The 15546-nt window shown below is 44.8% G+C and overlaps 1 protein-coding gene across 1 annotated transcript; it reads left to right on the forward strand.

The window, feature by feature from the left end:
* The first annotated feature begins 4173 nt into the window (after window positions 1-4173).
* On the forward strand, window positions 4174-14068 carry LOC127027997 (uncharacterized). Its single transcript, XM_050913830.1, has 3 exons — window positions 4174-4680; window positions 5515-7919; window positions 13855-14068. Exons 1-3 carry the CDS (start codon window positions 4174-4176, stop codon window positions 14066-14068), a joined length of 3126 nt encoding a protein of 1041 aa, XP_050769787.1.
* Window positions 14069-15546: the final 1478 nt, after the last annotated feature.

Here is a 15546-nt window from a genome sequence, read left to right on the forward strand (position 1 = left end):
GCAAACTACTCAAGGCCTGAGAAGTAGCATTAGTCTGCTTGGCTAGCCAACATCCCAACTTATTTAGTGTGGCTAAGGCCTGTGAGGCTGCCACCCCTGGCGCAGCTATAGAAGCCATAATTATCTTTTCACTGTTCCAAAATTCCACATCATCCCTGCACTCTGCCTTAAAGGCGTGGGTCGATCGCTTGGAGCGCCGGTGATTAAAAATTATTGATGTATTTGGTGTTAGCAAAGTGAGCCTCCCCAAACTGCAAGGCCCTCCTTTTATATGAGATGGTATTCCTCCCCATGCGCGATCGCCACAGATAAAAAAGATCCCTGAGGGAAGCGCCAGAGGCGCGTTGCTAGATTTGGAAATATTCGGGCTAGTATAGTCGCACCAGGCTGTATTATTTCTATATATGGACAGAGACGAGTTGATATTTTGCGCCGTCGTTCGATTGCGCCCTGAATAATTAAAATACAAACAGCTGTCCATTTTAACTGAACCCAGGAGTCCAAGTTCTTGCGGCTCCTGTGGTAATTGGGGTAAATGAGCACTCCACCCGTCCCAGTTGTCGACACAGGCATTGAAACTGGAGCACAAATGCTGGGACTGGGTAGTGTTGGGGCCAGGTTTCTGCCGGGACTCCGACAAGACATGTTGAAAAAGGATTCCCTGGAGATACAATAGACAGGGAAATCGAATCTTATCCTGTTAGACTCGCTAACGTGACCCACACATTCGTCTTTGGTTGTGGTGGCACCCATATTGCTTGTATACACCCAATCAAGCTTAAAAGGGTCGTTACCATCTCCATTTTATATACCGGTCTGCATGACAACAAAAATAACGGATTGAATAGATCTTACGTATACTATTGATTCTCGTACAGCGAATACACAATGGTGCTAAAGTATGATTCAGATAAATGTGCTGATTACCATTAAAATAAATCAAATACTTTCTACAAAAATATACAATGTGCAGTAATATATCCACAGCAGCGCTTACAGACTAGACATATTGACACCTGCGACCTAGCGAGGCCTGATACACTACTCCTTACTGTCCCAAGCAAGTCATTTCCCATCAAAACAGTTTGCGCTGTCACTCAAAATGTCTTCTGATGTCTCAGCAGGCCCTTCAGGGTCTTTTGCGATTGTCTGTTGTTTTCCTGGCGCCTGCAGCTTTGTGAGCGCTGGCCGTACACACCGAGCTGGAACCCAGCGGGGCCCGTGATCTGTCAAAACACAAGCATACCCTCTTCCCCATGTTATTAATGTAAATGGACCTTCCCATTTACCATTTAGTAGGGATTTCACCATGACAGGTACATTTTTATCTCGTAATGTTTGCTGTGATACCTCCCCTAAAGAGTGAAAATGGTAGAGCATCACTGGTGTCTCAGTATGAGGGGTAAAGGACAGATGATTCAACACATATATTGCTTTTGCTAAGCGTGTCTGCGGGGAGTCTCCAACGGTTCCCCCTTTTTCTTTTAACAACATGGTTTTGAGCACACTAACTGTGGGTACTGCTGTCAAATTGGCGTCAGTGCAGTGGCAACACATTGCTGGCAAATGGTGGGTGAATTTTTCATTCCCTGTGGCAGTACTGTCCAATGATATCTTTGCATAGGTTCCTCACAGTTCTCCGTGGGTACTGAAAAGGCAAGTCTAGATGCATCTTCCACTGCTAAGGGTATGGTAAAAAAACCAATCCTTTAAATCGATGATAATAATATTCCAATTTGTGGGGATCATTGCGGGAGATGGCATACCCGGTTGCAGTGAACCCATGTCTTCGATTACTGCATTGATTCGTCGCAGATCATGTAGCAGACGCCACTTCCCATTTTTCTTTTTAATGACAAACACTGGGATGTTCCATGGGCTAGTTGTCGGACATTCACTGCTGCCGCAAAGGCCCCAGCAAGGGCTTCAGTTTGGTGCGAGATAGAGCCAACTCTATTGCAGACCTCGATCATCTGTATGATACCGGCCCCTTGTGGTAGGGTTTGTAATACTCGTTTACAGTCTACATTAGCGTTTTCAACCGCTAGCTTAAGTAATAGGGCTTCCTTTGCCTCGGCGTTATCAATCTGCTTATCGAGAGCGTCTCTCAAGCGATCAATAAATTGCATGTAAGGCTCGTTCGTTTGTTGCATAATACAGGTAAAACTTTTTTTTTTTTTTTTTAACGGGTAAATGATTTTTCTGTTTTCCCTGTCTCTGGTACTTTAACCATGGCTTGATAAGCTAATCGGGCAGTCAAACGCAAAATCGCGGGGTCAAGTCGTGCCTGTAATCGCAGATCGTCTAATGGCGGCCGCCCTAGCAGCTGGGGTAAGCCTGCTCCATGTAATGGATCATTCGGCTGCTTTTCTAAATTCGCAAGTGCTTCCTGGGCACACAGATCCTGCCACCGTTGTGCAAATAACAGTTTCTGAGTTGGCGTTAAAATCATGGCGGCTAATTGGCATATATCATAAGGAGTAAGCAATTGTCCTGTAAAAACATTTTCTAACAGACTCTGCGAAAAGGGGGCAGAAAGTCCATAGCTCATAATGGTTTTTCGCAACTCCTTGATTAAGTCCCAATGGAACGGTTGCCACTCATTTGGTCCTTGATCCCGCACCAGGACAGGAAAGGACCAACTCACTGCCTCAAGGTCGCCTGTCTTAATCGCCTCCTCCCTTAGCCTTGCCCACCGATCTTTAGGATCAAAGTCCATGCCGTCCGATGTCGGTTTTTTTGGCAGGGCGGGAGGGATGGCTACAGACGCTGGAGTAAAACCGGGCAATTGTCCAGATACATCCACAAGCTTACACTGCTCACCCTCCGGAGGTACTGAGGCAGTCTGTAAATCTTGGGATTTAGGTCTGACAGTGGAAGCAGTTTTTTCTCCCCCTACGCTCGCTGTTGTTTCTTCGGGGGGGGTCTGGGGAGCTATAGCACTTGCGGCGGCAGCGGCAGCTTTTTTATCTGCCTTAATCTGCCGTAAATTATCTGTCACTACTCGCCAAGTGGTCATAATTTGAGCTGCCGTAAGGTCACCTTGTGAGGCTGCTTCCCAGATTAGCGTACCGGCTTTCTCCCAATTATCTACATCAAATACTTCATGCAACTGAGTGGGAGCTCCGTGCGTTTTAAGCCACATTAACATTTTCATAGTCTGTTCCTCACATTTGATTCCCCACTTAGCTAACAATTGCAATAACAGCCGCAAAATGGACGCTTCTTCTACAGACATATGCACCCCCATTTTAAAAAAAAAATAAAATGCTCCAGTTGCTCACCTTTATTTGGTGATTGAGACCCAGGTCGTTCAGCTCCTCCGCTGATGAATTCGTCCAACTGGAGTCCCTACCGACGTACGTTCCACGCTGTAGTTTCGTGCCCCACGTTGGGCGCCATTTGTAGGGATGGTTCACGGACTCTGGTGCGGGTAAAACCAAAGACCTTTATTGTTTACAAATTTGTGCTTATATAGATTCATTAGCTGTCCACGCACTCAGGCTTGTTCCATGATTAGTTAATACCTTCTGTTCATGCGCCACGGCTAAGCTTCTGATTGGTGCTGTCGAGCAAGACACACGTCTTCTGGCTTCGGTCTCTTATCTGTTTTCCAAGTTATTTCAGTCTTCAGCTTCTTTTCTGCACACCTGCTTCATCACTTACTTACTCCCTTATTCTATGTCTTTCAAGGCTATGTTTAATTGTTCAAGGTCACTCGCAACACTCCCTGCGAATCCCACAGGGTAACACATTTTTATGTGAAATCATTGTGTTATAGTCTCATTGTCTTGGTGTTTTTGTACTATTGTAAGAAATTGCTTTTGTGTTTCTGTGTTCTGTGTTGTTGTTGCACTTTTTACAATGGGTAATAAACCCTTGATGGAGGAGGGGATTTTGAAAAAATCTCCCCTTGGATGTATATTAAGGCATTGGGGAAAGATCGGGGGAGGCCCCCTTACTCGGAGGCAACTCATAGAGTATTTTAATCATTGGTGGCCACTGTATATTTTGGATGACCAAGAAAAATGGCCAAAGAATGGGACTTTGAAGTATAATACTATATTACAATTAATGTTGTTTTGCTGCCATGAAGGGAAATGGAATGAAGTGCCATATGTTGATTTGTTCTTTATGTTGAGAAACCATGCAGAAAGCCAGAAAGAATGCGGAATGATTCCGCAGGATCCTATGGTTTTTGCTTTAGAAAAGGAAGGAAGATATAAGAACTTGAAGAGGCGTTGTTCAGCTTGTAGTATCGATAAAAGGTGTTTGAAATGTAGATCGAAGGAAGAGGAGGATGATTTGGAGTTTGTGGTGGCACCCCGACAGAGGTTGGGGAATGGTCTGGAGGAAGACCATGTTAGCAGTAGTAGCTTAGAGAGAGAAGAAAGATTTCAGGAAAGGAGAGCAGAGGTTGGTGAACATAGGGAGGCAGAAGGATCTAGTCCTCTTGCAGGTAGGACTAGAAGGAAGCAGAGGATGGGAGAGGTCATTCAAGCTCCGCTCCGACAAGCGGTCGGAAACAATGGGCCAGTAATGGTTAAGGTACCCTTTTCAATAACGGATTTGCGATCATGGAAAGAGACCGTGGGAATATACAGGGAGGACCTGGAAAGAGTGGCTAAGGTGGTTGAAACAATCATTAGAACCCAGGACCCAGATTGGAATGACATACAGGTAATTCTGGATACCCTATTAGATAGCACAGAAAAGAAGATGGTGTTGACTACGGCTAGGAAGCAAGTGGAGGGAGCACATGCTAATGGGGATATAGAAGGGACAGTGGATCAGAACTTTCCCTCCACTGACCCAAGCTGGAGTCCTAATCAACCTGGGCCACGGGGATTATTGATGAAATATCAGAGATGGATAATATTTGGCATAAGACATGCCATGCCAAAGGCAATAAATTGGTCTAAATTATATGAGGTGAAACAGGAACCAAGTGAATCACCATCTGCCTTCATGGAACGATTGAAGGTTACAACTAGAAAGTATACTAACTTGGATCCGGAGAAACCGGAGGAGGCTGTACAATTAGCATCTATATTTATGGGACAGTCTGTCCCAGATATAAGAAAGAAACTTCAGAAGCTGGAAGGGGCGGACTCAAGAGATGTAGGGAAAATGCTGGAGGTGGCGTGGTTGGCTTTTAATAATAGGGAGAAAGAAAAAGAAGTCCGGCAAGCCTGAAGGGAAAGGCAAAGTGAGGGAAGATTAATAGCAGCCTTAATTGGGACTCAAAGGGGGATCGGGAGAGGGAAGGGAATACAAAGAGGAAGGGGAGGGTCGAGGGGCAGAGGAATTGGGAGACCCCCCCTTTTTGGGCAAACTCGTCTTGTGGACGATCAATGTGCTATCTGTAGGGAAAGGGGGCACTGGAAGAGGGAGTGTCCTCAGGCGGGGAACTTGGATCTGACCCTCCAAGCTGTTAAATTAATGACCCTTAGTGATGAAGCCTGAAGAGGACCGGGGGATTCATCCCCAGCTGAACCCCTGGTTACAATAAAGCTGGGAGAAGAGGAGGTAGAATTTTTAGTCGATACAGGAGCTATCTACTCTGTACTTAATACTTGCAAAGGGAATCTCAGTCAACAAACTATAAGCATTATTGGTGCCACAAGGCAGAAAGAGAATCGGCCGTTTTTCCAGTCTTTGAAATTTGGAATTGGGAAAAGGGTGTTAACCCATCAATTTCTTTATATGCCAGATTGCCCTGTACCGCTATTAGGACGGGACATATTAAGTAAATTGAACGCACAAATCACTTTTGAAAAAGGGAAAATCAAAATCCGTATTCCTGAAAATAAAGCTCTAGATGCCCAAGTTTTCATGTTACAGAAGGAAACCGAGTCACCGGAGATACCGGAAGAAGTTGAAAACACTGTAACGCCTCTCGTCTGGGCTTCAGGAACACCAGGACGGTCCCGAGCAGCAGAACCGGTAGTTATCCAGCTGAAACCGGATGCCAGACCAGTAAGACGGAAGCAGTACCCAATTAAACTAGAAGCTAGAAAAGGATTAGAACCATTAATAGAACAATTCATAAGTTTTGGGTTATTAAGAGAATGCCAATCAGAATACAACACTCCAATGTTGCCAGTTAAAAAGCTGCATTCAGAAGAATATAGATTGGTCCAGGACTTAAGGGCTATAAATCAAATTGTGCAAGATGTCCACCCGGTAGTGGCAAACCTGTATACTCTCTTGACCACCTTGAAGGAAACAGATAAATGGTTTACCGTATTGGATTTGAAAGATGCTTTCTTTTGCCTTCCACTAGCAGCTGAGAGTCAGGAACTGTTCGCTTTCGGATGGGAAAGCCCTAAGACTGGTAGAAAAACTCAATTGTGCTGGACAGTATTACCGCAAGGATTTAAGAATAGCCCTACAATCTTTGGGAATCAATTAGCCAAGGAATTAGAAGATTGGCAAAAGATGCATGAAAATATCACCTTGCTGCAATATGTAGATGACATACTGCTGGCAGCCAGTAACAAGGAGGATTCCATACAAATGACAATAGACCTCCTAAACTTTTTGGGGCTGGCGGGGTATAAGGTGTCCCGGAAGAAGGCACAGATCACCCGACAGGAAGTAACATACTTAGGGCTCACAATTTCCCAGGGCCAGCGTAGCCTCGGAACAGAAAGGAAGGAGGCTATTTGTCAAATCCCAGAACCTAAATCAAAACAAGAGCTTAGAGAATTTCTTGGGATGGCTGGATGGTGTCGTTTATGGATAATGAATTTTGGACTCATTGCCGAACCCTTATATGAAGCAATACAAGGGGGAGGAAACCTCCTTGTTTGGACTCAAGAATGCAGAGATGCATTTACAAAATTGAAACAGACTTTAATGAGTGCCCCGGCTCTAGGCCTCCCGAATTTAGAAAAACTGTTTGAACTTTTTGTACATGAAAGATTACATGTTGCATTAGGAGTATTGGCCCAGAAACTAGGATCGTGGAAAAGACCCATGGGGTACTTTTCAAAACAGCTAGACAACGTCAGTAAAGGATGGCCAGCATGTCTCCGAGCAGTAGCGGCTACAATACTATTGATCCAAGAGGCCCGGAAATTGACGCTCGGGCAAAAGTTAACTGTGTTTGTGCCTCATGCAGTTACAGCAGTTCTAGAACAAAAAGGAGGACACTGGTTGTCACCAAGCCGGATACTGAACTATCAGGCCATTCTTTTGGAACAAGACGATGTGGAGCTGAAAGTAACCACGATCCTGAATCCAGCGACCTTTCTAACTACTGATCCTGATGGAGGAGAATTAACCCACGACTGTTTGCAAACGATGGAGCAGACGTACTCCAGCAGAGCGGACTTGAAAGACATGCCAATGGAGAATGTGGACTGGGACCTGTTTGTAGATGGTAGTAGCTTTATGCGGGACGGAACGTGGAAAGCGGGATATGCCGTGGTAACCATTAAAGAGGTAATTGAGGCTAAAGCTCTGTCATCTAATATGTCGGCCCAAAAGGCAGAGCTCATAGCCTTACTAAGGGCATTAGAATTGTCAAAGGACAAGACTGTCAATATATGGACAGATTCAAAGTTTGCCTTTGGGATAGTCCATGCTCATGGGGCCATTTGGAAAGAGAGGGGACTCCTAACTTCTCAAGGATCTCCAGTTAAATATGGGCCAATGACCCAACAATTGTTACAAGCAATTAATTTGCCTAAACTAGTGGCCATCATACATTGTAAGGCGCACCAACTCGGAAACAGTCCAGTGCATATAGGGAACCGAATGGCAGATAAAGCTGCGAAAGAGGCAGCAGAGAATAAAGTATTACTAGTTTTACCGGAAAAGGTCCAGAGGTTGGGACCTAGGAGTCCGCAGTATACACCAGAAGACAACCAACTGGCTAATTTATTGAAGGCAAATAAGAACCAAGAAGGGTGGTGGGTGACTCCTTCACATCAATAGTTACACAGGAAATTATGCGCAAATTGGCAAACAAACAACACCAAGAAACTCACTGGGGAATTGAGGTAATGGTGGAGGCGTTAAAGACACAAGTGCTAAGTGTACGAATGACTGGGATAATTAAAAGCATAATGAAGAAATGCGAATTATGCCTGAAGAACAATCCTCACTTGCCCTGAAGACCTTTGTTAGGGGTGACGAAGAGAGGAAACAGTCCAGGATACTATTGGCAAATAGACTTTTCTGAGCTACCGCAGCAAAATGGATACCGGTATCTTTTAGTGATGATAGATACTTTTTCAGGGAACACACCTGATACTTTTTTCAGGGAACACCATCTGGAACACCAGATACTTTTTTCAGGGAAAACAAGGAATTCACTCACCACCCCCCATCAGCAGGCAGGTGTTTAGCCATCTCCAGGAAAACAGGGCTCTACCATGTGCAACAGTCACTTGGGAAGACAAAACGCCACAACTCTGAACATCCCCCCCCTTCCTTCTTCTTCCCCCAGCTTTATATTGCTGAGCATGATGTCATATGGTGTGGAATATCCCTTTGGTCAGTTGGGGTCAGCTGTCCCGGCTGTGTCCCCTCCCAACTTCTTGTGCATCCCCCAGCCTCCTTGCTGGTGGAGTGGTGTGAGAAGCAGAAAAGGCCTTGACTCTGTGTAAGCACTGCTCAGCAGTAATGAAAACATCCCTGTATTATCAACACTGTTTTCAGCACAAATCCAAAACATAGCCCCATACTAGCTACTATGAAGAAAATTAACTCTGTCCCAGCCAAAACCAGCACAGAAATGCTCCTGTTGCTGTGTCTGGCATGCAGAGCTGTGCTTGGAGGAGATCACAGGTTTAGTTAACATCCTCAATTAACACATCTTTGCTTGCATCAAAATCCTGCTTTAGTCCATAATCACTGATTGTTTTACATGCCTGCAATTTTAGCTCATCTGGCATGAGCCAACTGACTCCCTCAGTGAGGAAACCTGGGTGTAGCAGTGTCGTGGTTTAACCCCAGCCAGCAACTAAGCACCACGCAGCCGCTTCCCCCTTCCCCCTCCCAGTGGGGTGAGGAGGAGGAAAGAGGGGAAAAAAAAAAAAGTAAAACTCGTGGGTTGAGATAAGAACAGTTTAATAGCTAAAGTAAAATATAATACTAACAATAGTAATAATGAAATATAATAATAATAATAGTAATGAAAAGGAATATAACAAAAAAGGAGGGGAGGAAGGGAAAACAAACAAACAAACAAAAAAAACCCCACCAGTGATGCACAATGCAATTGCTCACCACCCGCTGACCGATGCCCAGTTAGTTCCCGAGCCGCGATCCGCGCCTCCCGGCCAACTCCCCCCTGTTTATATACTGGGCATGACATTCCATGGTATGGAATACCCCTTTGGCTAGTTCAGGTCAGCTGCCCCGGCTATGCTCCCTCCCAGCTTCTTGCACACCTGCTTGCTGGCAGAGCACGAGAAACTGAAAAATCCTTGGCTTAAGATAAGCGCTACTTAGCAACAACTAAAACATCAGAGTGTTATCAACATCATTCTCACACTAAATCCAAAACACAGCACTGTACCAGCTACTAAGAAGAAAATTAACTCTGTCCCAGCCGAAACCAGGACAAGCAGGGGACTGGCTTTCTCTCTGCTGTTACAGGCAGTAGGACTACCATTGGCATCTGAGTTTCCAGGCAGCTAACTCACCTGGAGTCATCCAAAAGCACCCTAGCCTCCCTCCCCTCCCCATATGCCCCTATACTGACCACCCTTCAGGGCTCAAAACCTTACTATTTTCTAGTACAGTCTTCTCATAGGAGGGAAATTCTGTTGCCTTGCCTGGTGCATGGGAGGAGCTCCTTCAGTTATGGGAGACCAGCATGTTTACCTCTTGAGGGGTTTCGTGCAGAAGCACACTTGGGGGTTAGCCACTTGATCAGGTGCCACGGTGTAGAAACTTGGGGGTGGTGGCTAGCAGCAATGGCTGACCAGGGTGGGAAGACACTAAAAAAGCACGAGGATATTCACTTTAAGATGAAGAATTGAATCAGCCCTTCCTGGCCTCAGGCCTTTTTCTGATGGGGTATGGGCATCTCTGGCATCCAGGGCAGAGGGAACTGGCCAACAGCACACCGCCAAGGAGGATGAACCTTCCCCAACATCACATCAGCCCACTGAGCCTTGCTCCAACCCTGCCTAGGATCCTGGAAAAAGGAAATTTTGTGCCAGCTACATCTGTTAGAAAAAGTTGGGTGAGAATCCTGGACTAGAGACTCCTCTGATTTCTCTGGACTTGGACAGGGGTGAGACCTGTCAGTGATGAGGGTCCATGGTCCATGGGCAACTTCTGTATGCCTTTGAAAGATAACTAAGAGAAGCAGTGCTATCGCCAGGCATCTTACATGGGTATACAGAGCCATGGGAAACTTGTAGAGGGATCTGCAAACTGAAAAAGGCTAGAAACCTGTTCTGTTTGATTCCTTTGGACTTAAACAAGGGCTAAGAGCCCTCTATTTGATTTGTTTGGTAAAGGTGAGGAGCTTCTGCTTGATTTTTATCTGACCTATTAAAGGCAAATTGACACTACTCACGTAAGTTCATGTTATTGACTTGTTCTGCTGTAGTAGACTATATGCAGCCTCTCCTAGCACTGAAAACATTTCATTTTATATTCTGGACTCCTCAGGGAAAGGTGGTGGGGTTTATTGACCTAGAAAACATTTATTTCCTAGATTCCTAAGGGAATGGCATTGGCCTCTTCTGGCCTTATCTTGTTGCTGTTACTTTGCCGTGATGGCTTGTAATGTGCATGTTGCCTTAAGGTTTCTTTATTGCTTGCCTCTTGGTGTAGGCAAGAAAAAACTGGTCAGTTTTGTAATGTTCCTGAAGGAATTAATAAATTTGTCCTGTCAGAATCATCTGTTACCTCTTACCCCTCAAGACCTTACTAGGGCCTTAGCTTTATCATTTCCCCCACCATCAGTCTTGCCATTCTATAGAAGAAGGACCCCAGAGGCAGGATGTACAGTAGGAAAGCACATAGGTGGCATGAGGTATGGGGAAGAAGAGAAACTGCTTGTGGATTTGTGAGATTGCACAGCCCAGCATAGTGTTAGGCCAAAGAGGGAGGAGTAAAAAGGAGAAGGATCCTTTGAAGAGGCTTTTGGAAGTAGGCTAGGGAAAAGGATGGACTGTGGGAGAGGGAAGCGCGTGGGGGCTTGAGCAGACCCATCCAGAGGAACGATGCTTCTGCCATGTAGGTTCAGAAATCATGCACTTTGCTACTGGACAGTGGAAATACAGCTAGTCCCAAGCATGGTCTTCCCTCACAGAAGCCCTGACGTCTGTAGTGATGGTTTCAAGATGGATTCATGATGTCCTGAGCACTCTGTCCTAGTGACAGGATTTCTCACCAGCATCAGAGAAATTGTACAGCCTGTGATGGGTTGTGATGATGCACACAGTGCTAGGGATGCTGGCAGGCAGGCAGTCTCTAGATCTGCGCGTGTGTGTGTAAGTGCTCCACACCCACCCTGCAGGAGCTGGGTGGGTACTGAATGAGGGATGGCATTGGGTGAGCAGGAGCACACGACCAAACCAGTACCTGGTTTGTAGTGTCACACACTGTGTAGGCTCCTCTTTGTGAGAAGGAAGATGGCATTGATCTGGCCCAGGCTAAAAAGGCCCCTATATCAGAATTCACCTATATGTCTTGTTTTCAACACTATCAATAATATTTTCTTCTGAGAATTATTAGTCTTTATTAGTGTAACCCCTATTTGTGATTAAAAAGACAATATACTATGATAAACCTTTTTGATTTCTGTAATCCTCTGTTACTTTCTGATTTAAATGAATCCTGCAAGTCCAGGGTTGGTATGTTAAGCAGTTTTCCTCTTGTGTTTCTTTAAATAAATTTTCCAGGAACTAGTTGTATAAGCCCTTTTGGACATTTTTTTCCTCAGTTAATATATTCTAAAAGCCATTGAGTTATAGGGCTGTAGAGAGACTGAATGATACCAATTAAACTCAAGATCTGACAACCTTTTCATAAGTAGAGCAAAAGATTTGGTTCAAAAGGCACTTCAAGTTGTTTCCTCTTAGAGGATGGTACTTGCAATCAAAATAGACTTTATGAGGCTAAGATCTATTTTTGGTTACGCTGATGTACAGCCACAGCGAACCAGTGAAAACTCCTGTGAGTTGAAACTGGTGTATTGCTGAGCCGTTTGAGTCGCTTCGTATAGAACCCAGTGTCAAAGCAGGTGTCGGATCTCTCTTGCTTCAGTTTTATATTTGGAACGAGATTGCTGTCTTTAAGCACTCAAGCAAGTGTGTGCTTGCTCGTGATATTCTATACTTGGAGCCGAGAGGTATTCCTTTCAACTTTCAGAAACTCTTCCATATTCCTTTTAGGAAAAGTCATTTTTCACAGCTAAATTCAACATTTGGAAGGCTAGATTTATAGACAGTTTAAAGCATTTCTTTAGCTATACCTCAAAAAAGCAACACAGTGGGAACTTAAGTATTTCAGGATCATACTTACGATTTATTGAGTTTTAGAGGCCAATTAAGTAATTCAGCTTTCTTTTCTCGATATATCGTACATGTCCTTATTAAACTGAGTAATTTCATTAAAGCCAAAGACATTTTTTATGTGAATACATTCATGCAAAATTAATTTCATTTTCAGAGATTCATTTCTCAAATTCAGAGTTACTTTTTCTAAAATAAATTACTGTCCTGGTTTCGGCTGGGATAGAGTTAATTTTCTTCCTAGTAGCTGGTATAGTGCTGTGTTTTGGATTTAGTAGGAGAATAACGTTGATAACACACTGATGTTTTTAGTTGTTGCTAAGTAGTGTTTATACTAAGTCAAGGATTTTTCAGCTTCTCGTGCCCAGCCAGCAAGAAGGCTGGAGGGGCACAAGAAGCTGGGAGGGGACACCATCAGGACAGCTGACCCAAACTGGCCAAAGGGCTATTCCATACCATATGACATCATGCCCAGTATATAAACTGGGGGGAGTTGGCCAGGAGGGGCGGATCGCTGCTCGGGAACTAACTGGGCATCAGTCGGCGAGTGGTGAGCAATTGCATTGTGCATCACTTGTCTTTCCTTGGGTTACATTTCACTCTCTTTTTGTTATCTTCCTTTTCATTACTACTATTATTATTATAATATATTTTTTTAATTTCAATTATTAAACTGTTCTTATCTCAATCTATGTTTTACTTGTTTTCGATTCTCCTCCTCATCCCACGGGGGCGGGGGGGGGGAGAGGAGTGAACGAGCAGCTGCGTGGTGCTTAGTTGCTGGCTGGGGTTAAACCACGACAGCCTTTTTGGCACCCAACATGGGGCACAAAGGGTTGAGATAACAGATCTGATCAGATTGTGTTAAAACAAATTTGTTGTAAGTATCCATTGTATTGGTTTGATAGTCACTGGTCACAATGTTGATTCATTTGCTCTTAAAGTTGGTGTACTTGTTCTTAAAGGTGCGTTATGTAATACCTTACTTGCAGTATATGCTCCCTGTTGTGCTGTTTATCACCCGTGGGAACTGGGCCAGAGTTATCATGTTGTTGTACTTTGTAACACTGGCTTATGATACGATAGAATTGCTGGTCGTGAAACTAATCGGGTGTTTGTACTCAGCATTGCCGTCACCTCCGTACTTCGGGAGCCATCCATCAGAAACTATTTATAATTACACCTTTTACCTTTTCTCCTTGGGGAGCCAACCTATGGAGGAGACATCTTCGCACATCTTCCCCTTCTCCACCAGGCTAATTACAATAGCTTTTGAGAATTTCGAAAATTTTGAATATCCTTGGGATGTTCAAACCAGCACGGTCCTATTGCTAGGAAACCTGAATGTGGTTCACGTCTTGTTCAGGGTTAAACAACTATTTAAGAATACCACCCAAAGATCTAACCCGGACAACAGGCACTGCGGCTACTCAGACCCCGGCAACAGGCACTGCGACTACTCCAACCACCTCAACAGACACGGCGGCTACTCAGACCCCAGCGACAGGCACTGTGGCTACTCCAACCACCGCAACAGACACGGCAGCTACTCCAACCCTGGTGACAGGCACTGCGGCTGAACCAGAGAACTAACCAGTGCCAGTATCAGTCACCCCTATACAAAAGAAGAAATATTAAAAAAAATCAGTTCGCTTAGTAAGGGATGAAGGTGAACCAGGGTGTCGTGGTTTAACCCCAGTCAGCAGCCAAGCACCACGCAGCCGCTCCCTCACTCCATCCCGCTCCCAGGGGGATGGGGAGGAGAATTGGGAAAGAAGGTAAAACTCGTGGGTTGAGATAAGAACAGTTTAATAACTAAAGTAAAATATAATACTAACAATAATAATAATGAAATATAATAATAATAATTGTAATGAAAAGTAATATAACAAAAAAAGAAGAGGGGAAAAAAAGAAAAAAACCCCAGTGATGCACAATGCAATTGCTCACCACCTGCTGACCAATGCCAGAGCCACGATCCGCCCCTCCCGGCCAACTCCCCCCTGTTTATATACTGGGCATGACATTCCATGGTATGGAATACCCCTTTGGCTAGTTCAGGTCAGCTGCCCCGGCTATGCTCCCTCCCAGCTTCTTGCACACCTGCTTGCTGGCAGAGCATGGGAAACTGAAAAGTCCTTGGCTTAAGATAAGTGCTACTTAGCAACAACTAAAACATCAGTGTGTTATCATCAACAGTATTCTCACACTGAATCCAAAACACAGCACTGTACCAGCTACTAAGAAGAGAGTTAACTCTGTCCCAGCCGAAACCAGGACCCAGGGTCATCACGAGAACAGGAAGAAAAGGCAGAACCAGAGGTAATCACCCGGTCACTATCCCTGAGTGAGCTGCGAGATATGCAAAAAGATTTCAGCTGTCGTCCAGGTGAGCACATTATCACCTGGCTGCTCCAATGCTGGGATAACAGGGCCAGCAGCTTGGAATTAGAGGGTAGGGAAGCCAAGTAGCTGGGATCCTTTTCTGGGGAAGGGGGCATTGACAAAGCAATGCAAGTGGACCTCCATGGAGAAAGGTATCCAGTACCTGAGGGAATTAGCTGTGCGGGAGATGGTTTATTATGACCCGGACAATACGCAGTTACCCACAGATCCAGATGAAGTCCAATGCACACGACCCATGTGGTGGAAGTTTGTATGGTACACACCATCATCACATGCTAACACATTGGCAGTAATGGACTGGAAAGACAAAGTGACCAACAGTAGATGAATTGGCTCACCGACTCCAGCAATACGAAGAAAGTCTCACTTCCTCCCTCATCTCGGCTGTGGAGAAACTGCCAGACATACTAGCTGAGAAACTGTCCTGAGAGTTCCAGCAATTCAAAGAGGATATGTCTTACTCCCCACCTGTATGAACCAGTATAATCTCAGCTATTAGGAGTAAGCATTCCCCTACTCAAGAGAAGGAATATAGAAGGTATACAACACGGGGTACCTTGTGGTTTTACCTGCGGGACCACGGAGAGGATATGAAGAAGTGGGATGGAAAACCTACCTTGGTCCTAGATGTACAGGTATGGGAATTGCAAGG

This window comes from Gymnogyps californianus, unplaced genomic scaffold (assembly GCF_018139145.2).
Source record: "Gymnogyps californianus isolate 813 unplaced genomic scaffold, ASM1813914v2 HiC_scaffold_127, whole genome shotgun sequence".
In the NCBI taxonomy this organism is placed as follows: domain Eukaryota; kingdom Metazoa; phylum Chordata; class Aves; order Accipitriformes; family Cathartidae; genus Gymnogyps; species Gymnogyps californianus.

Excerpts from the sequence above, each read along its gene's own strand:
- LOC127027997 (XM_050913830.1), top strand. The coding sequence starts at position 4,174 with ATGATTCCGCAGGATCCTATGGTTTTTGCTTTAGAAAAGGAAGGAAGA. Across the intron at positions 4,681-5,514 it reads CAGATTGGAATGACATACAG|CTGGGAGAAGAGGAGGTAGA; the intron begins GTAATTCTGGAT and ends GTTACAATAAAG. Across the intron at positions 7,920-13,854 it reads AATAAGAACCAAGAAGGGTG|GGTTAAACAACTATTTAAGA; the intron begins GTGGGTGACTCC and ends CGTCTTGTTCAG.